The sequence below is a fragment of the Micrasema longulum genome, unplaced genomic scaffold (assembly GCF_059751315.1).
Source record: "Micrasema longulum isolate JH-2025_06_02 unplaced genomic scaffold, ASM5975131v1 h1tg000453l, whole genome shotgun sequence".
Taxonomy (NCBI): Eukaryota; Metazoa; Arthropoda; class Insecta; order Trichoptera; family Brachycentridae; genus Micrasema; species Micrasema longulum.
Window position 1 is genome coordinate 330073 of NW_028277652.1, and position 27182 is coordinate 357254.

The window sequence follows — 27182 nt, forward strand, 5'->3', positions numbered from 1 at the left end:
TAACAGACAATAGACGTTTTGTCTCTTTTCTTGCTCTTAATCATTGAATCAAATGAAGTTTTCCTCTCTTACTTACCTTCAACCATCCTTCACCACCCCTTATCAATATCCTTTTTTTCCTTTTCACTATCTGCTAGTTTTGTCTATATTTTTTTTATTTAATAAAAAGTATATATATTTTATTTATAAAGTTTAAATTGTCGTCGCTTTATTGTAGTATAATTGAGTGAAGACATATTATTCGATGGCAGGCCTTACTACGTATACATTTTTTAAAGTTGTTATTTGTATTTATTTAACCTGTACATCTGTTTGTATTTGAAATAAATAAAATTTAAAAAAATTAAATAATATCAAACATGTCGGGAATCGAGACCTGGTATGGTAGGCAAACGCACTGACCATAACACCACGAGTTTTTTTATCCACTTCATTTTTATTTTCTTTTAGCTTGTTGAATATATTTTTCTACGTTGGACAGGTAACTGAAGCTTTTAATTGATCACCCTAACGTCATGCAAAAAAATATTAAGATACGGCACATTTGGTTCACCAAGGCCGCGATTACGAACGCTATCTTCTTTGGTACATATCGAGACGGTATAAACTAATATCAATATCCAAGTACGAACATGTGTACATTTATATAAAAATACAAAGTATCTTTGTCGGCATCCTGTAATGAAGTATGTTGTAAAGAAAATTGTAAACATATTACATTTTTCATACAGAAAACTTAATTTTACTTTGGAGATAAACTTGAAGATATTTCAACTTCCGATTAGAATGCGGACCCAGAACGATAAACGAAGCTAAATTTCTGTGGTGAATTACAGTGCGAAACGCCCAGGCTTGAGAAAATTCACAATTTGATTTTGCGATCCGACCGGGCCATCGGGTCCAGAATCCTCCGTATGTTAGACAAGCGTTTTAGCCATCGCGCCACGGGGAGTGCCCGATAATGATGTTTTTCTTTTCACAATATATATGATTATCAGTAAAAAGTTGTTCAAAAACGTTTATATAAAGTTGTTTTTTTATTTTGTGCAACTACTATGGTAAAGTGGGATTTGAGCGTTTGACTTATCAATAGAAGAGACAGGTACGCCTTGTAACCGGTAGACTTTTTTATGTTTATTGGAATGTTTATTTTTTATGTTAACAACTCTTATTTTGTTATTTGAAACTTGAAATTTTGTTTTTTTTTAAACACAGGAGGAAATTCAGCCTATCTGCAAGCATTTTGACATACTCAAAACATTGTTTCTAAGTACCGCCAATATTTAAAAAAAAATATTTGATATAATGTTTATTTGTAATTGACGCTTTTAACTTATATACGAGTATAAACGCGTAGGTTAACATTTGTCGGCTTTGTGGTGTAATATTGTAATGGTCAGCGCGTTTGCCATGCAAGAGGTCACGGGGTCGATTATCGACATGGTTGATTTGAAATATTTTAAAAAAATAATGTAATTACACTAGAATATTTCATATTCCCTGGACTAGTATACGAAATGTAGGACTAATCATCTTGTCTTCATGTAACAAAAATGATCATGATACGCTGAGATTGGTGTACCAATGCAGTGTCCTATGCATTTTTAGGTGCAGAAAAAGAATGATGAAACTTTTTTCTCATATTTTCAATGAATTTTTATAAATTTTATTATTATTTACGTAGTAATTTATAAACTTCGAACCGTGTATAATCGAGGCTTTACTTATAAAATGCATTAAGTCAACATTGTTTATATATTTCAAATATTTTTAAATATAGGTGCAAGATGTTGATTTTAAATTTTATTCTTTACCCAGAATAAAGATATTTTTTTTGAAGTTAAAAAAAAAACAGAATAGAAAATTGTGGGAGTAATAATGCGTTGAAAGAATAAAAAACTCTAAATACGATTATTCCGCAACTTGTTTTAATGACTTAATGCATTATTTTAGTAAAGCCTCCCCATTATGTACATAAAATAAATAAATCATCACTAAATTTAAAAGACATGATATTTTTTATCAAGAACAACTGCAAAATTTTCCCTATTCTAATTATTTATTGACAGGTAATACTGGACTTAACTGTCGACGGATGTTATCGAGGTAGATTCATATCACAAGAGAGATGGAAAATATGGAAATACTGGCAAATCTATTGCTTTTGACCTGACACCGGTGTGCTTACAATTAATTAATTATGGTTTGGTGTTTTGAATTACGTAGTAAAATTTACCTTTTGCCTACGTTTTAACATTATTACTTTTATATTTATCGATTTATGAGGATAAGAGCTGAAAAATTCATTTTGGTACTTTATAGCTCTTTTTGAATTTGATGAAAATGTTGATTATTTAAAGTGACAACTCAAACCAGCTGTAGCGTGGTAGCTTATATTTTTTATAAAAGCTTAGACTTTCATATTACTGTATAAAATGTAAAATGTCTTTATCTCTCTTGAGATATAAACCAAAGTAAGTTCTTTTTTTTTTTTGTTTAGTTTTAATAATACTCAGATTTTATTGGTGTGAAATCTCTTCAAAGAAAGTGCTATTGAAGTTTATTTTAAATTGGTTCCCACAGTGGCTGTTTTTATCCGAATAATTTGGACTTATTTCATTTTTAAGCCCTCAATCTTTTCTGGAGGCGTTAATTTTCGCTAGTTTTCTTTGAATCATTAAAACGTACAAATCTTTGAACATCACCTTTAAGATTTATTGTTTTTCAAAATAATAATAAAAAACCTTTTCATGTGTTTTTGGACCGTCTATTTAATCAAAAATAAAATAAAATTTTGAATAATACAAAAAATAAAATTTCAAAAAGTAAATTATTAAGTTATGGATCTAAAAATTTCAAAACTTTTGTATTATTAATTTGCGCACCAGTATTTATGTTTTAAATTATAGAGTCATTGTTAATTTGTTGAATTTGATGTGAATGTCAGTATAATATTATAAATGTATCTATCTATACCTATAATTACTTGAATGATTGTGTACATAGGCCCAACATAACATAGAAATATCCAGCAAGTCAGGATAACGCTCATCCGGTGCAATAACGACATAACTGCAGTGAGCATAATTTTGCTGGGGAGGCTATTAAATATTGTAAAAGTGATAAATTACTTTTTAAAAATATATTTTCATTTTTTAAAAAAAAATATTACGTTGGTTTGAACTGTTAACTTGTTAACGAATTGCAAAAAAATTTCAAAAATGACTTTTTAATAATCTGTTAATATACCAATAAAAATATTACTACTTATATTTACGTCGTTGTTGTACTAGGATAGTACATTTTTAGACAGTTATTTCAAGTTATTACCTATGGGTAAAAATAAAATTTAGGGCCAATATTTATTTATTACTTCAATTGACTTATCTAAAGACTATATTCTCATTATTTTCAATGTTTCTCTCAATGCTATTTGTTGATTATTTTCGTTAGGGTTCTTTTCATCATTATTTGGTTCATTGCGTGTGATTGATACACCAGTACTCAAGCTATTTGATGATAAGCTTGAGCTTGATGACGACGATAATGAGTTTGATGTTGTTATAAGGCGTCTTTTTTTCTTTTCTGCAGGCTTAAATTCACCACCACTATCAGTTAACAATTTTTTTTTATCATAATTACAGACATTACTCATCAATTTTTGATCAATATTTTGTGGTGCAGATGGTCCTTCGTCAGTGTTTTGTGGTGCTGGTGATCTTCCATCAATACGTTGTGGTGCTGTTGGTCTTCCATTAGTATTTTGTGGTGGTCTTACATCAGTATTTTGTGGTGCTGATGGTCCTCCATCAGTGTTTTGTGGTGCTGGTGATCTTCCATCAATACGTTGTGGTGCTGTTGGTCTTCCATTAGTATTTTGTGGTGGTCTTACATCAGTATTTTGTGGTGCTGATGGTCCTCCATCAGTGTTTTGTGGTGCTAAAAATCACAGTTGCGTCGTTGTTGTATTAAAAAAATTACAAATAGTTTGTCACCATTATATTTTTGTTTACGCAGGCACAGACACAAGCGCTTTTGGGAGGTCACCACGCGCAACTGACAAATCAGGCGTTGTTGTCACTAGCACTCTTGAAATTGTTAAAATTTTCGTTGACACAAGTGCTTTCTGATAGTTTGTAGTCAAACTACCATTCTGCCGTTTAGGCGCCGAATAAACACGTATTTATAAGACTTGTGGCATACTTATCACGACTTTGAAAAAATGTTTGTTGTGTCGGTGTTGCACCAGATGAGCGATATGATAATTATGATTAATTGTGTCAGATACAATTTTAGATATAATAAAATAATTATGAATTGGGTTGTGGTCCTGTGTCTAGTGTCTCGGACTCACGAATCAAAGGTCCGTGGTTCGAATCCCACTCTACCCCAATTTGATTCCCATGTTCTTCTAGTGGATTATTACAACGCGTTGAAAATGGTCCTCAAAATGAAGTATTTTGGTAAATCATAAGGCCGGAAATATTTATTTTACAAAACAAAAGTGTTTTTCTATGATGAAATTCGTATTTTTCTATATAAATCGCGCTTTATCAGAATAAAATTGTCATAATACTATGAATAAACTTGGATTTAAAAATGATGAAAATATAATCGTTTTTATATTAATAATAAAATGAAAAATTTAGAGCTGATTCCAATGAGAGTGCATAGTAATGGGATGTAATTTATATCAGAGCAGAGTTTGGTCCTCGAACCACTGCACACTGCGTTGATTATTCAGTTTGCGATACTTGTTTTTGTGTAATGTTACCAGAAAATATCGATTAATTCACTCATTCACGAAGACAAAATGAGTGATATTTTTCAAGAGAAACCATGGAGAAAAAAGTATTTCGTCAAACGAAAACGTATTTTTACTTTATAATATAATATTCAAGTATTATGCAAATTACCTTGTTTTTATTCCACGCAAAGAAAACATGAAATAAAAATATAATTTAAATATACACACAATGTTTTATACACCAAGGGAAATAAAAAAGGTAAATGATACCGGTAAGCAGTAGCAAAATCTGTAATATGACGACAGGGCTTATTTTTTCCTTACAATAAAATACACGCACATTGTGTGAGAGGTGGCGCATTACTGTTGCGGGACCTTTATAGACTAGGGATATAGAGGAAATGAAAATAAGGGGAGAATTATCTAATGCCGGATTACAGATTTCTACGCGGAGATGAGAATAAGAAAAAGGTTCGGAGGAAACAAAATTTATTATAAAATTTATGCTACCGAATCAAATTTTATACGAGACTCAAATGGTATTACCGTAATGTAATATTTGCGGAGGTTCCCTAATGTGACAAGTATTTGATTGGGTAAAATTGTCTCAATTTATTTCCCCCTGAATAAATTGTTGATTATTCTTTCTTTATTTAAATGTTTTTTTTTTGTTTCAGATACCTGAACACCACGAAGGATTTTTAAAAATTTAATTAAGATAAGCCAAAATTTAAACGTTTAGTAAAAATGAAGGTTAGGTACTTCTTCGAAATAACATAATAAAATATATCAGTTAACGAAGTATTCTGAATCAACGTCTTCCCTTAAATCCAAAGTTTATTATTCTAAATTAGTTTAGCAAAATATGACGTTTTCCTTGTTGTAGTGATACTTTTCTTACAATATGTTACGTAACATGTTTGACTACTCATCTCCCGTTAGTTCGTATTACACGAGTGGCAGTGATCGAGTGGATGACACATATTACACCCGCTACACGCCTCAGCACGTTGCCGCTGACGAGCGCTACAGCGCGGACGACTGGCCTACCTCATCACCGGATTATGCCGCCGCAGCCACGAGAGACCTTCGAGAGAAAAGGGAACCGTTCGAAGAAAGAACTCGCACCATCCGTCCTGACGATTACTATGACGATAGGAGCAGATTATACAGAACGGAAGACAGATTTAGCGGGAGGTCCACGAGAAGTGCTAGATCTGATCAAGACCACAACTGGTACCAAGCTGACAGTAACAGAACCGCAGGACAAAACTATTCAACTATCAGAAGATACCCGGCAGTTGATCCATCTACTTATAGAACTGATAGTGAATCTTCCGGGAAAGACGCGTTCGAAGGAAGTAATGACAGAACTTTGCGGGCGGAAGAAAGAGACTGGTATTTTGAGAACACGTCCAAACCTTCTAATGCGAAATTGGAAACCAGGAGTCGTGTTAATAGTGGAGAAAAAGTAAACGAAGTGTATAATAATAAATTAAATGAGCCACATTTTGAACACAGTGTCGTAGGTAACGAACCGAATTCGGCTCAAGTGCTTGGCCTACAGAAGAACCTAGACAATTCGTGTTGCGGTTTCTTGGGAAACGCGGACGCGACAAATAATCGGCCGGTTGGAGGACTTGTAGCTTCATATGGTGTTTTGGACAAGAACAAAGGTGTAGTGGTGGGAGTGGCTGGTCCGAGGAGTGACGCTCCAGGAGATTGCTGGAGGGGGTGCTGTAAGCCAGCCATATTCTCGTTACTACTACTTTTACTGCTACTAGTGTTTGCGCTGGTAGCTGGACTACTGCTTTATTTTAACTGTAAGTATTCATTTAATTCAATTTAATTTTTTGTTAGTTAAATGTAAGTCAGTTAAAATAAACCAAGGAAGTGTCGGAAACACAATAAATTGATATTTACGGTACCTACAAAACGCAAGTAGGTAACTTATTATAATTGTAAATTACACTAAAAATTTGAAAATTAACTATAACACTAACACTAACATTAAATTTCTAAAAATACATATAAAAACTATTAGAACTTAAAAAAACTAAAAAAAAAATTACCCACAAATAAGATTTCTAAAAATTTTACGATAATAATTATTTTAGGTAATTTCACTAATTAATGAATTAATCATCAATTTTTTGAGTATGTAAAAATGTTTAAAGATACGTTTTGGATGCAAACTCTTAATGATAAAGAAAAATAATACAGTTCTGCATGTGAAATAGAAACAGAATCCTTGACGAGTGTTTTTGACTCGATGGCTATTCTCAGGTAAAAACCTTGAAAAAAGAAATCGAGTGAAGAAATGTTTTTCTCGAAGTGCAAAGTTGGAGTGTTAGTCTATCATGTTCGAGCAACTGGGTTAGATTCCCGCCAGGATCAAATTGAAATATTTGTTTATAAGGTGATTTTACACTGCAGCATTTCACTGTCCCTAGATTGGAACCTGAAGCGCAAGATTGATTTACTTTTCTAATGCAGTGCCCTATAAACTATCAGTGTGAATTAACGTTTGATGATGATGATGATATTTGTATAAAATCGTTTAAATAAAACATTTATTTTAGTATATGTTCATCTATGTAAACTTTTTTGAACTAACTGAACTAAAATATCTTGCCATAACTAAGCATATTATAATTTTATGGTGTCAAGTGACGAGAGAGCTGTCAAATCCATACAAATAAAAGAGGCGAAAAAAACTAATGGGAAATGAAATTTTTTAATTAAATTGACAAAAATGTAAATAAAATGCCCCATGAAGATATTCCCCACCACGCATTTTTTTTTTGAGATGTTAAATAATTGAAAAAAAAATTAAGTAAACTCCAGCGTTTGACAATACTATAAAAAACGATCGATTGCATAAATCAAAAATATTTTTATACAAAAACTTCACTAAAACGTCAACAAATATAGTCTATGAGAAATCGTCAAATAGTGTGAAGGGACGTCGGCTTTGACTAAATATAAACTTAGACCTAAACTTCTAAAAATTGTGTAGATGTGGAGAAATCAGAATGATGCATATCACACTCGTGCATCCAGCCAATAACAACTCAAAAACTCTGTTAATACCTAGATTTTAACATTCTCCAACAATTTCTTTATATCGGTCGGGAAATATATGAAGAATCCGTTTAGACTTTAGATGAAATTCTAATAGAATTCATTTTCAGTATTGATCTACAACACGCTAAAAAATTAGAATTTTACTTTAAGCTTTGGAAGATAATTAAAAATAAAATATGAAATTATTCTCTTCAAATGGAGTCGCGTTCATAAATCAATTAGCGACAAGAAAATCTAATTAATTTACCTCAAAGGGAACATACGTATACTTAAGGCTTCATATTATTCTGACTTTCTATTTAATGATACATATTCGCAAATTCAAATACGCATAACAAACACGTGGTTTTATTGACATTTTGTTTGAAAATGATTTTGGAAAAAAAAAAAAATTTGAATTCATACCAATTCTTTATTACCATTCCCTTTCCGCTCCCAATGGTGCATAGGGTAATGTATGGGTACACCAAACGCATCGTATTTTGGTCAGTCTTACGCTTCAGGTACCAATCCAGAGACTATGAAATATTCTTATGTGAAAACACCCTTCCCAATAAATATTTCATATCAACCATGTTGGGTATCGAACAAATTAATTTGTTTACCGAAAGCAGGCGACTAAACATTTTCTTAGTTTTTTACAGCCTTATATTAATATTTATACCTCCCGAGGGGGTTGAATCCAGTTCCTATCAACAAAAAATGGAGAGACTCAAAATAAAAAAAAAAACTAAAGAAGAAGTATGAAATTTGAAAAATATTTTCAGACGTTGCCTAGTATGTAGGTGAAATAACTCGCTCCGAATGCCACCCGCATCAATAAAGGTTTCGGTTCTTTATTTACTTTCTTTTTTTTTTTGTCTAAATTTTCACGTTGTGTAGTATTTGGTGTATTTGCCTACCATGTTTGAGTTCATACATTCAACTCCTGTTGGTATTGTAACTGACCATACTCACATGCCGACTCACTATACCGTCTATCAGATTAAAGGGGAGTCATGTTATTGAACATCGCATGGGATGCAGGATCGACTAACAGAGGGCGCTATCAAAATATTTAAAAAAAAAGAATTGATTTTATTTGGGATTTTACAGCTATTATATAAAAATATAAGTAGAACTTATCAACGATATCAATTTAAAAAATCCACTTTAAATCTAATAAAACATAATATATAAGAAAAGAGTTCACGTAATTGTATGTGTTTGACGTTTATATTAATGTGTGTATGTGTGAATGAACGAGGGAGGGTATGCATATGCGTGTGTGATAAAATGAGGGAGAGGGTGCGTAAGAATAAAATAAAATAAAACTTGCAATTATACTGAAAAAGGCACAGGTAAGAGCGTGGTAAGAAGTTTGATTATTTAGAAAAAGTAAAAAAAGTTTATACCTATTTTTTAAACCTTTTTGTAAATATTTTTATTATTCTGAAAAAAAAGCATTTTATTAAAAAAATTAATTGGTACACAATGAATGAATAATGCGCAACGAGTTCCATACAATATGGTAGGTAATGTATTTATTTATTTAACTTTTTGTACATAATGTTATTTGTACATTGGCGGGCTTATTGCCAAATGGCAATTTCTTCCAACCAACCAATAAAATAAAAGTTTTATTTTTATTATTCAAGTTACAGAACATATTCAATAGAAAAAAAAGATTAAAAATTTAAAGATATATAAAAATAGAAATAAACGTATTTGTTTATAAATTACCTTAAATCGAAACTATTACTCAATGAGAAAAAGGAAAAAAGAGGAAAGAGGAAAGAGGAAAAAGGAAAGGAGGAGAGATTAAGGAAGAGAAAGGAGATGTTTCTTCAGACGTGATTTAAACAGAGATAATGTAGTAACATCTTTGATGGTGGATGGGAGATGATTCCACAGTCGAGCCGCATGGACACTATACGAGTTAGAGAAGAAAGAGGAATTGTGTATGGGTATTAAGAGAGTGCCTTGAGAATGAGAACGAAGAGGTAAACCATGAACTGAAAAGCGTTGAAATTTTTCACACAGGTATATAGGAGCGTTAGGACTATGAAGTACATTGAACAGAAGTGAGAGGGAGTGATAGTCTCTCCGCTGTCTAATTTTGAGCCATTTCAGTTGCCTACGATAATCAGAAATGTGGTCATATTTCCTAAGACCAAAAATGTACCTTATGCATGTATTCTGAAGTAGTTCAAGTTTATCGAGTTGCTCACAGCTTAAATCAGTCATGGAAACATCAGCGTAATCTAGAATGGGTAGTAGTAATGCTTGTACAAGAGTGCATTTAGTACTAATGGGTAAGAATTTTTGCAACCTTCTAAGTGAGTGTAGACTGAAAAATATTTTGCGGCTTAATTCATTAGTATGAGCTCGCCAGCAGAGATGTTCATCCATTAGTACTCCTAGATTTTTTACGGATTTCCTGTACTGAATATTGGTACCATTGACAATAAGAGGATTAAGTGAAGGTATGTCTAGCTTACTAAGCAATCTTTGACTACCTGCAAACATAATTTGTGTTTTAGACGGGTTTATTAGTAAACCATACTCTTTTGTCCATGTTGACACGCAATTTAGTGTTTTAGACATCGATTCTATTGCTTTGCTGGTGTTTTCAGGTCTGCAATGAAGGTATAATTGTAAATCATCTGCATAGAGATGATATGAACAATTGAGACAATCTGCAATCGGATCAATAAACAGGGAAAATAGTAATGGTGATAAAACTCCACCTTGAGGTACTCCAGCGGCAATATCGACCCATTCCGATTGATGATCTGGTGTTTTGATGCACTGTTGTCTAGCTCGTAAATACGATCCGAACCATTTTATAACCGGTTGTGTCATATTTAGTGTTTTAAGTTAGTTTTAGCCAACAAAAGATCGAAATCCACAGAGTTGAAAGCGCTACTGAAGTCGAGTAATGTTATCAAGGTTATCATTTTGTTATTCATTGCGTATCTAATGTCATCTGTAACCTTGATTAAAGCGGTAGTTGTACTATGGCCCGCACGAAAACCTGATTGATTGGGATCAAGAAGATTATTTGACAATAGATAATTATTTAGCTGATTATATACAACTCGTTCAATGACTTTGGAAAAAATTGGAAGAATAGATATAGGTCTGTAATCTTTGACAGAAACTGGTAAAGAAATTTTGTAATGTAGTGTCATGTAGTGTCAACAATAAAACAATGTATTGTTAAATGAAGAACACAAAACAGATCGCTCTTTTTTCAACCCCAACAGTCCTTAGCAAATACGCGCCTTCTAATATATAAAGCTATTTATTATTATTGATTATTCTTACCACTGTAAAATAAGTCAAAATTGATTTCAGTCATGCAATTTTCATCGCTTATCACTTATTTATCATGGCCTACATAATTTTAAATAACTTAATTAACTAATCTCAACTCAGAATTATATTCTAATGGATCATATTCTAGCACAGTGAATGTAAAGTATTAGTTTAAAAGGTGGTTTTAAACTGCAATACTTCATTGTATATTGACAGGCACGTGAATCATAATATTAATTACTCTACCTCAAAAATGATCCAGATACTCTGTATTTTTCGTTTCAATGCAACACTGCATGCAAAACTCGGTGCAAATAGAAAGATGGTGCTGATGATGTTTTTGTCTCAGAAGACTGTTTATTGAAATTTTCCTTCTACCTAAAAAATTCCTTTTGAAATAGAAATAATTCTTGTTTGTATACTACATCCTTCTAGAACTACGTAGCCGTATCGTCACCAGCTTTAGGCTCGAGGCGTGAATGGCGTGAATCTGACAGCTACATGTAAATTTAAGATTGATTATACAGAAATGCTTAGATACCCAGTGTACTCTCTTTAAGCTGTAAAACGAGGTACACATAAAAAAGGGACCCTTTTATAACTACGTCAGATTTACATTAGGTACAAGCCTCTGGTAGGCGTACATTGTTCAAATGTTCCTATCAAACCAACTCGGCTTATAGAAATCAATACTCCGCGTGTAACCGATATCAACTTAACTTTTCAATGAATGATTCTATGTATGTCACATAGCTATTCGTAAAAATAAACCGAGAAAAAATATCGTTATATATGTACTCTTCAAAACTCTGTTTTTCCTGCCATTCTTTTATAATAATTAAATTGGAATTTGCAAAACAAAGCATTTACCAAATATTTATTATGCAGACATTAGGAATAATTTAATTATATGAGCATTAAAAATGAAAGAAAATACGTAATTTCTACGAGAAAAAAATGTCTCAAAATAATAAGCCACACTTAATAGATCTTATTTTTCACCGTATAATATAAATTCTCTAAAAATATATAACCTAAAACACATTTAAAAGAATAATGTTTATTAGTGTAATTATATATTTAGGAGTCTTTAGCAATTTTTTTGGCAATTTTGGCAGCCCTTACCAAAAACGATTAGAGCAGGTCGAAAGGTTATAAAAAAGTCAATAAGATATTGTTTTAAATTGAATATTACAACCAGAATTATCTATTTTTTCAAAAAAAAAAGAATACATTTCCATAAAAAAAAGTTTCAACTAAAGTATTTCTAATATTTTTTTTAAAGTATTACCGAAGGCATAATTTTAAGTAGAAATAAAAGAAAATGTCACAAAAATGTTTGTGATTTAAAATGCTAGTATTTCTTTTTCAAAAAAAAAAAAATAAATTTGGCGTCGGCCACTTTCATGTTCAATTTACTATCTTAAAATTATTTAACCAAATTCTGGTTTAATACTTAGTCTTTATTAAGATCCTAGATACCTAAGTTTAGTCTAAATTTGAAATGGCGTAATCTGCCGGTCTAAAAGCAATTATATTTTATTTACATAAAACTTTTAAGTATATTTTTGAACAGAAATCGCTTTTAAAATATTGTTTTCATCTAATTTCTGTTGTTTTATTTTTTCATTATTGCGCGATTAAAAAAAAACATTCGTTTTAAAATGGCAAAATCGTATGATTTCCTAACTTTGCGTTCGTTTTACCAGACTGCCGTCTTTTTCATGGGCTCAATTTTGCGCTATCAAAATCTCATGCATAGTGTTTGAAAAAAACGATAGAAACCATAACAAACTCAGCGAATGCCTTGATCAATTAATAAGAATAAATATAACATTTATGGCCAATTGAAAAGAGCTGCTTTTAACGGAATGGAGGGGATGTGTGTGAAAACCAGCTCTGGGAATTGAAATAAGTAGAAGAATAATGTATGCATCAAATCTTGAAACGATTTACTTAATCATTTAATTTTGACCACTTTTCATTTTGAATTGTTTACTCGTGATGAGATTTAATTGTGACTGACAATGTAAGACAGATCACTGGTTTCAAAAGAAAAGTGCAGAAAACTAAATAACGTATCATAATAATTATAACATGCAGTTCCACAAAGAATTTATTAAATTAGTCGTACAATGTAAGTTGTACATATATAAACTTATTTCCTAATGGCGATTCATTATATTCAACTAATTAAATTCCGAAGTAAGTTTTTCATGTCGTTTACTTCATATGTGTAAGTTTAGACTGTCTTATTCTTGTTTTTTTATAGACAAAATCACTCGCAAACGAGTGATGACGTACAATAATAACACAAAATGAGATACCTTAGGTTTATTTTTTAGTTTTAAAGCGTATTTGAAATGTAATATCTAATGAATATAGAACTTACAATATGAAAATAGTAATAAAAAAAGGAGTTGAAAGAGGAAAAGATTAGCGTTTGAAAAGTGAGAGAAAATAAAAAGTCAATAGGGTAATTCAATTAACTTATAAAAACGAATTGATTTGACTGAAGGCAAAAAAAACACAACATGCAAAAAAAAAATCGTTACGTATAATCACCTCGTGGTGTAATGGTCAGCGCGTTTGCCTATCACGCAAGAGGTCTCAAGTTCGATTCCCGACATGTTTTATATGAAATATTTATTTGAAAGGGTGTTTTCACAGTAGAATATTTCATAGTCCGTTGACTGGTTCCTGAGGCGTAAGATTTATCATCTTACCGTCATGTAACAAAAATTGTCAAGATACGCTGCGATTGGTGTACCAACGCAGTGCCTTATGCACCATTTGGTGCGGAAAGGGAAAGATTATGATGGTGATAATCGAAGCATAAAAAAACATAATTAACGCAAGGATGCATTATTCATTTAAGTCAATCATAATTTTACCAATGCGAAACAGTAATTAAAATAATATTTATCAATCGTTATTATGAAGTGGAAAATAAAGCGGTATTTTCAAATATTAATGTATGTATTGCTATAATAATCAATGGATAAATTGTGTTTTGTTCAATCCCTTACGTAGAACATTCTACTGAGAATTCAGTCGTATAGTAGGAAAAACACATTTGGCTTCTATATGGTTGTGACTTAAAAGACTAAACAGATTGGAAATAATGCTGCGTTGTCCGAATTAAGTACGGCTGACTCCATTCCCAAAGCTTTATCTTTCCATCACTATATGTACAACTACGGTATACAGACTTAGTATTTATGTGCTATAGAACAGTGTTATTCAACCTTTTTTACTTGCCCCCAGCACCTTCAATTATTGAAATTACTTTTAAAGTTATTTAGAATATGTGGAAAATATATTATTCATCAATTCAAAATTAGGTTTTAGGAGTTATTACGCCGTGTGTTTTTTGCACTCTTTTCCAACGTTTTGGATAGCACCACAGCGTCCGTCATCAGGATAAATATTATTTTTGTTGATATATACGTAAGTTATGCATTTATGATTTGCACATTGTTGCGGTCGTTGTTTTATGCAGCTCGTTGTGTTGAAAGCTGTGTTGTTTTGAAATCTTCGCTTTTTCGTGATGTCTTTATTATTGGGTTTGCGAATGAAACCCCTTACCCCTTAATAACCCAGAAAAAACTTATTGGGCACCTGGAAGGTCGAGAAAATATAAAAAGTTTAGAGCTCGATTGTTTTTATTCTAGTTTTATAAATAAAGTAATCAAAATGTCTCGTGTTTGATTTCCGACATGGTTGATAAAAAATATTTATTTAAAAGTATGTTTTTACGCTAAAAAATCTATCCAGATACGCTGAGATTGGAGTACCAGTGCAGTGCCCTATGCACCATTAGATGTAGACGAATAATGACAATGTATGAACGTAGTTATACAGAAAGCAGCTAGCCATAGAAAAGTGAAACTGAGATAATAGCACATTTGTAAAAATAGTGAATAATCAAATTTACACAACAATTGGAATGTTTTTGACTTTGACAAATGATAAACAATGAATACATTAGTTTTTTTAAATATTATAAACAATAATTTAATAACGTATTTAGCAGTTTTAATAACTTTTAAAGTACCGTAAGATTTTTTTAGTGCTGTGGGTGTTTTTTGCAAGTTGAGAAATGCCGTTTTTGTGATCGGCACTATTTTCAAAAGGTTATTATTACCGTTTTTTGTATGAAAGTGCCCTGTCTAATAGAACTTAGAATTGACCTTGCTGCACCTGATAACACCAATATCTTATTTTTCAAAATTGTGGACTGGCTGCTTTCTGCATAACTACGTTCATAGGTATGTTATCGTGAGTGTACGTAAATCATTTTTGTTGCGTTAATAAGGCTTGAGTAAATGTTATACAAAGCTCCAAACAAGTCAAATATTTAGTAATTACTATCATTAGTAAAACATATAATACAGAATATATCAGATAAAACGAGAGGATATTGAAAGTATACATCTCTTTACTTCACTGTTGTTCTTGCTTGCCTTTCACTAAAGTTGTTGAGACGCTAAGAAGATCAAGCGCATTCGGTCAAAAGCCACAAGCTAATGCTGTTTCCTATGTTATAGAACTACATATAAGTTTGGATATGAAAACTTCTGCAGGGGAAATTTGTGACGCAGATCCGTGACGTGTTTGTCCCTAGGTACATAATGCCAGTATAATATGGCGAAATAAATGATACAATAAGTTGAACAAGATTCAATCCGAAAACAATACGAAACAACTGTTTTTGATTAGGAAACACGGTTTTTAAGAAATAAGTATGCATAGTCATAATGATAATGTTTGTTAAAGAAAATTATTCTTCCAAATCTTAAATAGTACACTCCCATACTAACAGAAGTCAAACAAGATGATAGGTCATGGGGTCTACCACAAACTCTGAAAAAAGGCAAAGAAATTTCAGGTTACTGGGCACCAAAATATTCAATATGTTACCCAAAAATTGCAGACAGGCGCCGTGGCGCAGTTGGTTAGATGGTTATCTGTGAAACTGGCGTCGCGGGTTCGATTCCTGCCAGTTGCAAGAAAAAAATTCAAGAAAGATTTTTTTCTTAATTGGTCTGGGTGTTGTGGTGTATTTTTCATTACCTCCTTCCATACTCCTCTAGCCCACCTGGTGACAAGCCTCAAAATAGAGGCTTAGCGGGTTATTCCTTTTAAAAAAATGCAAATAAGCCGCAGACGTTTGATGCCTTGAAAATTAATATGAATAATGCCACCAATGACATCAAGGCCGTGGTTTATGGGATCGGGTCATCAAAAATCGGAGGCCGTCTAGCGAAGCTGCGTCGGCCATTTGGTTAATATCATATTCTATTCATAAAATGATTAAATACTGCTTCGAATAAAAAAATAATTAATAGTATCTCATACAAAACTTGTTTAATTTAAATTTAAAGTTAGAGAGCCCTTAATTGAAAACCATTTAAATAGATGAATATTTTTTTTGTCAGTTAGTCGATTTAACACCTTAAAAAAAATATGAACATTCATTGTTTACTTATAATGAATATATTACAACTGAAAAAATAACATTTAAGAGAAAGTAATATAGAAGTATTGGCATTCACAGGGCTTCTGATCTGGCATTGGTTGGTTTAAATGACCACTTTACACGCTGTGTAACATTTATTGGTGCGAGTGAGATTTATCTGACTGGATTATTTCACCAACATGCTAGGCATGCCTGGTAAAATTTAGTCAGGTGAATCTCACCCGCATAAATAAAAGTTTCAGATATATAATTTCACAAGAAAAAACAAATAGAAAAATTGAATAAATAGGGATATATGTTTAAATATAAATATAATTTTTATTGTTACACATTGTGTTAAGCGGCAACTTAAACCAGCCAATGGCAGATCATAAGTCTTGTAAATGCCATATCCCTTCTCTTAAATGTTCTTCATCTCTGTTTTAGTATTTAAATTAATAACTGTCTAGGTAACTGATATAATTCGTTGATCTTTATATATTTTTAGGTTAAATATTCTAAAAGCTATAAATTAATCTGCATAAATTTTCATATTATTATTCTTTAGTGACCAAATGTTTCTTCTGTTTTAGGAATCTCCATAATAATATATATGTTTATTTGTATGTGTGAGTACATATATGTGTGTTTGTATGCATATACATGTTTATGTATGTGTGTATATTTATATGTATATATGTAAATGTATTTAGTATCTTACAGTATACCCATTTACCGATGTGGACACATTTCCTTATTTTTTGCTTATTATTGTTTATTTTATGCTTTTATCTGTTATTCTAACTTTAAACTTCATTTATATACTTATATTACACCACTGTACTTGAATGTATTACAAATAAATGTAAAAACCCATAGGGCGTATAAATAAGTAAATAATAATAATCGTTCAAAAATTATTCTATTTACCCTGTCATTTTTCGCACCATCCAATACCAGCTTTATTAACATTTTCACGTTGCCCCCTCCATTTTACCAAGCAACAAAACTGTGGCCAGTTGACAACGCTTACATTATGAATACACAAATATACCGTCGCGTCGTGTGACGTTGAACAAACAATTTTGACATTTAAACACACGCGTGTTCCAATCGCGTAGGACGAAAAAGATTAAAAATCTACTAGATACAATTAAGGGAGCTTATTACAGATGGGCAAAATTGTGATTCAATTTGATTCATCATGTTTAAACGGTTGAAAAAATCGTTCAAACTTTTCATCTCGGTATGTTCATTTGCCACATTTCTTATAAAACGGTGTTGGACAGACATCAAAAACAATGAATTTAATTCGGTAACTTATGTTCTCGTATATTATAAAAGGGTATAATTTAATATGTATATTTTCACATTCCCTATTATCTAAAAGAAAAAAAAACGTGCCTTTAAAAGTATGATCTAGGGGTTTTTAATTTATTTGATTGTACTTTGGCACTACTTATTTAAGAATAACAAAAATAAATTAGATTTATTAATTTTTGTTCATTTATGTCCTTTAGTGTTCGTGAAAAGTACTAGGCACTTTGATAAGAGCAAATTAATATTAATTATCAAATACAAAACACATTTTTAAATGGATAATATTTCAATGAGAAGGGAATATGGATGTTTAGGCATTTATCAAATGTGGGTGTTCAAACATGGGAAGAATGGTGAATGTAAGCCGTGTGAAAAATGGCCGCTCAAACCAGCTAATGACAAGTCATAAGCCCTGCGAATGCCTTAACTTCGATATTTCCTTCTCAAAAATGTTTTCCTTCTCTGTTGCAACAAATTTAGACAAAAATATTTATCTATTTACAAAAAAAAGAATTCTGATGATTAAATTTATTTTGGAAGAAGTGATTCATTACTTTTTTTGTATTTTTCAGATATGAACTTCAAACCTACAGCCGTTCCTGAAGGTAAGAAAGAAAATGTATTTATTTATTTTTATTTGGGAAAAAATAACCGTTTTTACATATATTGTATAAAAAAATAAGAATACATATGAACGAAAATTGTGAAAAAAGTCAATGAAAATTTTCCACAGTTGTGTAAGATATCGATTGAGTACATTATCAGTATCAAAATAAAAGCAATTAACAATTGTTAGGCACTTAGAAACTTGCAAGTAAAATAAAAATACAAATAATTATTTACAGTTATAAAAATAAAGTTAACAGAAACAAGATAAATTTAAATTTAAAGAATAAGAAAACTAAAAACTTATGTAAAAATAATGTATAAGGTACAAAAATATAATAATATAATAATGAACATACGAATACATACATAATTACTGACATCACAAAACTAAACGGGTGAATTGTCCATGAGAAATTTTCTATATTTCATATGGGAGAGATGAAAAATATCTGCGTGACCGGAGAGAACACTATTGTTATAATGACATGCTCTAAAGAAAAAGTCGTTTTTCCTTGAGTTAATCCTAGGTACTGGCAAATTAAATGTAGTATGGAGTCTTGTTCTGTTGGGTACAAGGTATTCCAAAGAATTTATTAGTAAAGGGCAGTCTACGATGTTGTTTACCAGTTAAAACAGGAATAATTGATCTGCAATCACTCTTCTATACTCCAGAGTTTGAAATGAATTTGGTGTACAGTGAAATTAATATTTTATTAAGATTTCGGTAAAAGTATTCTTTAGTTAAATCATTTAAACGTAAATTATTTCATTAATTACCTCTGCTCAAATAAAACTATATTTTAAATACAAAGAATATTTCAAATACAAAGAATATAATTATACCCTTGGTTATATAAAATGGATAAATGATGAATAAATAAAACTTCAATATTACGAAACACTATCATCTTTTTTTCTCCTTGCCTCTATTCTGGTTCAACCAGAGTGGAGTGTCTTTGTACAAAAGCGTCAGGATCTTCGGTCCAAGGTTGTAATAACGGGAGCATCATGTGCCTTAAACTCTTTTTCAACATTAGACAACCATGTTCCTGGGGCTCTGCCTTTACTCCTATTATGTAGTACTGTTGTGAAATCTTTTCTTAAAACGAAATAGTTGGTCTGACTTACCGCAGTTTTGTGGCAAGGTTGCGTTAAATAAAATGAAATATTTTCTTACATTGTTCTGAGATTTAATAGATAATATGATGAAAACAAGATGTACAAAGATGTGATAAAATTAAGTACAACACTAAATGGATTAACCGTGAGACAAATTAACATGATGTGGATATTTGAAGATTTTAGAAAGAGAGAGCAAAAGCCAACTGAACCAAAGCCGACCGGGTACGTCGAGCAGTTCTGGTGTATCTTGCACGATGTTGTTAGTGGTAAATATGTGGTGAGGTGCGTGCTCATACTATACATAATATGAAAAAAAACTTGAAAGAAGTTCATATTTTTTATTAAAGTATAATACACACATGGATTAGGCTAATTATCATAGTCATAATTTCCCTATCCACACACTGAGTGGTGCATGTTACACTGCATTGGTATGACAAAAATCGCATATCTAGATGATGAAGGTGAGGTGATCAATCTAACGGATCTGGTGCCAGTTATTTATTTATAAATAATTTAAGCATTTAAATTCATATCATCACAAGTAGCGGGATCAAAGTCAAAATAGTCCTTTGTGCATACAATCAGTTTATCCAAACTTTTTGAGTCACTGATTCTTGAAAAAATTCCACGTGATGTTTCAAATATAATAGACAGTCAACAACACGGTTTTATAAAAGTGCGGTCAACTGCCACAAACCTACTGTTTTACCATAATTACATATCTGAAACATTAAATAATAAACATCAAGTTGATAGTATATATTTATACTGATTTTTTAAGGCGTTTGACATAGTCTCACACAAGATATTGCTAAGTAAATTGTATGGTTTCAGTATTCACGGAGCTATCCTTGGTTGGTTTTGAGCCTACCTATCTCATAGGACTCTATAAGTAAAGATTAAAAATGAACCGTTTCTCTGTCTCTAGTGGTCTCCCACAAGGCACTCACCATGGGCCCGTTCTGTTTAGTTTTTGAAAAATATTACATCCTGGTTCCGTGATGTCGAAGTTTTGCTATTTTCTGACTATGTTAATTTTTTTTTATCGAAATAACGGACATTTGTCATTGTGAAATTCTACAATCCAATATTTTGCATAATTGGTTAGGAAAAAAAAATTGTTTCTTAATGTTGAAAAATGCGAAATTACGACTTTCTGTCGCAATAGAAATTCCATCATTTTTAAGGATAAAATAAATTCTTTACCTTTGAAAAGTCACAGAGATGTCAGAATTAGGTATTTCGTTTGATAAAAAAATATGAGTTTTATTAAACATTTACAAAACATAACAAATAAGATAATAAAAACCTGGGATTTTTTGCTGCGGACGATACGAGATCTCGAGTCTATAAAAATAATGAAAACATTTTAGTATGGCCCTACCGCGAAGTCAACTCGAATATAACTCTGTTATATGGTATTACAGGGTTTATGTTGAAGACATCGAAAAAGTTCAGTATACATTTTTGCGTTTTATCAATTTGAAACAAAATATACTGAGATATATAAATTAAACATACTTAAATGATTATTTGAATATACAAACATAAGAAAACAGACGAAAATTAAATGGCTTGCCTTTCTTTAAAAATAATAACATCATTGTTTGATTCTTGTCAATTCGTAAAATTTATTGGTATGCGAGTGCCTGGTCGAGTTACCTGATTACATGCGGCACATATACATAGCATAAACCACTCAAGATGCACATTCAGCAACTATCCCAAATAATCGACCCCATGAAGAAATTTTGTGTACAAATGCAACGTGCAGTTAAAAATGTCTACATCAATACTGAGTCCGTTATAATTTCTACAGGCACGTCTAATGAATGAATTCGAGGTATAATTCGGGGGTTAAGGGTCATAAGGGCGAAACTACAAAAACACAGTTTTGAGATAAATGATAAAACAGTTTTCAAAAAATAATACTGTCTTTTAAGGGTAACAAATAAAGAAAATAAAAAATACAGTTAAAGAGCATAAAATGTTTTCGAGACAAAAATATGAAACTACGCTTTCGTCTATATGACCCTAACTTGCACTTACATTAGTAAATTAACAAAATGATGTAAAAGGTGTTTTATTCTTCTGACTTTAAACAAAACGCTTCATTTGTAGTTTCACACAAATTTATCTAGGTAACTACTTATCGGATGAGTTTCATCTTTTTGTCACTAACAGGATATTTTGTTTGGATATCAGATTAGTACTTAACACAAAACAGCATTTTTTGTAGTTTCGCCCTTATGACCCTAAGCCCCCGAATTGTTTTTACAAGTTGGTACATAAAAAAGGGAATTTAATCTAGTACAGCGAAGAGGACAACGGAAACCGATATTTTGTAAAAGATACGGCGAATCAATTATGTTTTTGAGAATTTTGAAAAGAAAAATTAAATCATATCTAAGGCGCCTTTTATTCCTTTAAACCGTATTTAAAAAAAAAAACTCCCATGTATGCAAAGGTCTTATGGTTGTGCAAAATTAATAAATTAAAGATTAAGCATCAATATTTCACTTCCATTTTGCCAGAAATCAAACTTGGTACCTCAGCTATGAATTGCACATATCTCTATCAGATTTTAATAAACAGAATTTTCACTTCAGAGTAGCCATCGATTCTAATACACTCGTCAAGTGTGTTTCTGGTTATATTTCACTCACAAGACTGTATTCTTCATCTACTTGGACATAAAGAGATAGGACAGCCATTACCGTTCGGTGGTTTTAGCAATCGTGCGGAAAAATCCATGCATGATGGTAATCAATAAAGAGATCAGTAAAGAAAGCAAGCCTTAGACGGGTGTAATTGACGAGATTAAGAAAGGATTCCTAAGATATTGACGACCGCGTTCGTTCTAATGTGATAGCGATAACGTTCTTGCTGGGTTGTTAACTAGGCTAAAAAAGCGTTTTCAGCACGATTTCAAAGATAATTCTGTAATTTAGAGCAAACCAGTGACATAAAAGAGTTGACTGGGGTAAAAATAGGTTTTAATTTATTAAACTGGGTTTTAACATTTCAAAACACTGTTTTTAAAAAAAAACTCTTTAATCAAGAATGCATGCACCACTGAATTTTTATAAATAAATTACTAGCACTAATTGCACGTTATATTTGGCAAATATTGCGTTGCCAGTAACAAATTAAAATAAAAAGAAAGAATATCACGATGCTCATCCAAAAATGATAAACAAAAGATATACCTACATACCTAGGTACTTCCTTAGTTTATTTGATTTTTTGGCGTATGGCAGGACACAGAAAATACCCACATGAGAATGAAGCAAAGTTAAAATTTACAGGTTTAGATCCAGGTTAGCCAGATATCCAATCGGTTTAGCAATTGCAGAGAAGAAGTCTGCTGGATCAGTTATATATCAGCTCATATTTTTTGTCGTTCCTCAGTTCTGAAGGTCGTGCTCGTCGGTCTTTCTTTCTTCAGTCATTCAATTGAAAATGCTTCTCCACCCTTTACGGCCATACGTTTCTTTCCTCCACAGCTACATATAGGGTCGCAAGTGTCATTTTTTTCACCTGGTCAATCTATCGAGCTGTAGCTCTGCCTCTGCTTCCACGTCCTGACACACTGCCTGCGATTATAATTTTCTTCGGATTTTCTAGGTTACGTCTGGCTATGTGTCTAAAGAACTGCACACTACGTTGGTAACATACGGTCGATAGGCAAACTTTCGTTCTTTCAGCTATCCATGGGATTCTTAACATTCGACGCCAACACCAAATCTCAAAGGCATCTATTTTCTCCTGCTCACCTTTAACTGTCTACGTTTCTGCGCCAAACGAGAATATTGAAAACATTATGTACAGCTCTATTTCCTTTGAGATGTCTCTACTTTGCACAAATTTTGTTAGTCATATCATAGTGTTTTTAGCAATTTAAATACGTCTTTTAATTTCTGTTGTACAAGATCCGCCCGCAGATATGGACGAGCCAAAATAAAAAAAAGGTCTCGCACTTTTTAAGGTCCTGAAGTCTATCTAATGGCTATAGCATATGTATTTCCGTCGTCCATCATAAATTATGTTTTCACTGTGTTTTTTTCCAACCCTGATTTGCAACTTTTCACTGCTACCCGAGCCAACATATTTGACATTTCCTGCTCGTATTTAGCAAAGAAAGTGAGATTATCTACAAATCTGAGGTTGTCGATTGGGCAACCACCAAATTTGAATCGGTTATATAAATATATATAAATAAATTTATATATTAATTTAAATCATTACCATAGTTAAAACACTTGTAGAATATTACAAGCTGAGTATTGTGGAGCTCTTAACCCAGCTTGAGGTGAACAAAATATTTGGGGTTGATGTTTAATGCGTATTTATTACATGGCGAATAAATATACGGAATATTTCATATGTAGACGGATGTTTTATGTGCAAATCTTTTAGTCTTGCAGAATATAATGTATTGTATTTAATATAAAATGATGACTTGCTTCATCGGTTGTTGCTCTATATTTCAGGTGAACTCATTGCACGTGTGTTTGTCATCCATCATGGACTATGATACACACGCACACCCTCTCGTACATAGACGCAAGCACTCTTGATATCAATGTTTTTATTGGGTTTGGAAATTGTGAAAAATGTACTAAAAAACCATAATAAATAATATGATTTGAATTATTATTCAAACGATACATTTGTTTTATGTTTCACAGTTGCCGTTTGATTAAAGCATTTTGCCATTTCATTTTAAATAACGTCACGTTTAATCATAATTAATATCCGTTTGCGAATGAAGGCACGAAAGGCGATTTGAAATGATATTTTCATCACACTTAAAATATAAAATTATGAAAACGCGTTAGTTAAATATGGACAAACATTGTATAAACCTCATTTTAAAGTTTAATATAAAGAAAATTACAAAACTAAACAAATGTGAATTGAAAACTTAAGATACATAAATTAGCTTTAATTGATTTCATTAATAATAATTGAAAAGATAAATTGCTTTTATTATCTTCATTTGTAAGGTATGTACAGTTTATTTACTACTTTCAAATTGAAAACTAATTTCGATTATTAAACGATCAAGATGTTCCGGTGAGCCAAAATTCAATTCAGTTTCCCCAAAAATGTCTCGCTTTACAAAGTGTAATGGTCCTCAATATTATGCAGGATCTGGAAGATAGGCTGCTCTGCTTCGAAGCCAAATAGAGTTTGTTTTAAATTTAGCCCGACTGCCTACAAAAAGGGGTCGGCTTAGACGATAAAAGTGAAAGTTGCGCCCACCACATTACTACAAAGGGTGTTATTGTTTTTCACCCCTCTGTGGCCAGTGGTCGAGCATTTCACGGAAACTATACCTTTGTAAATCTCTCTAAGATTGCTGCCAATAGCCATAAAGAGAAATGTTCATTTTATGATTCCTCTAGTTTCCAAAAGGCACTTAAGTACTTTTGTAAAACGTTCAGAATTTCTTTATATTTAATCACAAATAATGGTGTAAATTTTAACAATTGTTGTGTTTTCATCGATATGAATTGTTTTATAACACAATAAATTTATTTGAAACATGCGCAATGATTGTTTATAACAAATATCAGTGAATATTTGTCAATAACCAATTACGGACTTTTCCATGACCACCAGTTTTCAGACGTATTCATCTCTTTATCACTTTTACAATAGAAGTTACATAAAAAACAAAACCAATGTGCTGACGAACACATGCTTATTGAAACTGACGTCAATGAGGAAGATACGTTTATCTTTTTTTGTTATTTGTTTATAGATACTTGAAAAGTTTTTTTTTTGTTTTTGTTTTTAATTTTTATGTATCGTATTATCAGCGCTATGATTTCTTAAAGTTTTGTATTTTTTAAATTACTTCGCGTGTGACGTCTCAAATTTTCTTTCCTTTCATCTCGTTGATTCGTCAGTTGACTTACATTAAACCATAAACCGGAAATCTATCTCAAATTCATCACAATTGATTGATTCGGAAGAACTAACGATGAATTCATTTTTAAGAAACTTCGCCGTACAATATAATGCTCCAATTTTCACCACGCGTAAGAATACATTTTTTAAATTCAATTCCTCGTAGGACAGAACTACCTCATTGTTGATTATTGATTTTTTTTATTGTCTTAGTTATCGTTAATAGTTTATTTTGTGAATTTGTACCTTTACTCTTGACGAGTATATCCAATTCTTAGTTCAAAATCCATAAATCCGAAATTGACTGAGTATTGCTTAATTTTGTGGTTTTGTGTTTATTGTGATCACCTTGAGATCTCGGGTTTTAATTTCAGGAAAGATTGTCACAAAACATTTGTTGAAAAATTGCTTTCAGACCGCAATAGTTTTTAACTTTTGACTGGCCCCTGAAGCAAAAAACATTTGTTTTTAAATATTGAGTTTATTTGGTTTTTAAAATGCCAATTCTATGTTTCTGATGCCGATTCAACGAGTTGTTAGAAAACGTGATTTCAATTTGATTATTTTGCGAGAAATAACCGATTGTACGATTTGTTATTTAATACTCATAACTATTTTTATCGTTTTCATGTTTGCTGATTGGATCATCATAATCACAATTTTGTTTTAAGAAAATTAGTTTTACGCTTCGAAATTTACGCAGTTTTTAGATCAAGTCAAAGAAGGAATCGTGTGTAAGAAATACCAAGTTGTATAACGAGGCTCGCACAGAGGAATGCATATTTTATAGGCCCAAAATTTTTTTATTCTTTTTTTACTGGTAATATTTCATTGATTCCAAACATTCAAAATTTTCCTTCTTTTAAAAAACACTCACTACCCTGGATTCTAACTAAAGATATGAATTCTTTTTTTCTAGTATAAATTTTGTTGCCCTTTAATAATAAGGAATATTTTTATGTTTTTTAAAAAAAAAATATTTCCTTTTTAATTACTATAAAAAAACCATATAACCTTTTACAGAATATTTTATTTTCTCTTTCCTATGTTACACAAAAATAATAAAACTGTCTTTTATTTATTATAGGAGCCAAAATTCATTAGAATTTTCTTGTATACTCACGAACAGGATATGCCTTTGTGGGATTTTTTTGTTTACTTTTTTCACTATTAATATGTATTTTATAGCTATGTAATTATGCATTATTTTTGGAATACTCTGTTACACTTCTAATGTATATTGTAAAATAACAAAATAATTTAATTAAAAAAAAAAAAAAAATTAAGAGAACAAAAATTCAGTCTGAGGCCTGAGACATATTACAGTAAATACATCTAAGGCCCATTTAATTTTCAATCGAGCTCAGCACCTTAGAGAAAGTAGAAAAATGCACTTACAAGTACAGCACTGAACGGACTTATCTTTACATAATTTATTTTTCAAGGTTTTTTTGAGTTGAAAACACCCGTCCAAGGCTTCGTTCATATTTTGCAAACAAAAATTGAATATTTTTTCCCCTAGGTAGGTTACCGTAAATCGTTGTTTGGATACGCTAATATAACTAATAAAATTACGTCCAGGAAAGGGCATTCATTTGCCTTTTTTGGACCCCA

General features: G+C 31.5%; 1 protein-coding gene across 1 annotated transcript in view; it reads left to right on the forward strand.

Moving 5' to 3' along the window:
- The first annotated feature begins 5897 nt into the window (after positions 1 to 5897).
- Positions 5898 to 27182, forward strand: part of LOC148281483 (agrin-like) — a 198568-nt gene continuing 177283 nt past the window's right edge. Inside the window, exons 1-2 of the mRNA XM_088226646.1 lie at positions 5898 to 6570; positions 18488 to 18520. Coding sequence (XP_088082772.1) covers positions 18490 to 18520 — 31 coding nt within the window. The 5' untranslated portion in view covers positions 5898 to 6570; positions 18488 to 18489. The remainder of the gene's footprint in view (positions 6571 to 18487; positions 18521 to 27182) is intronic.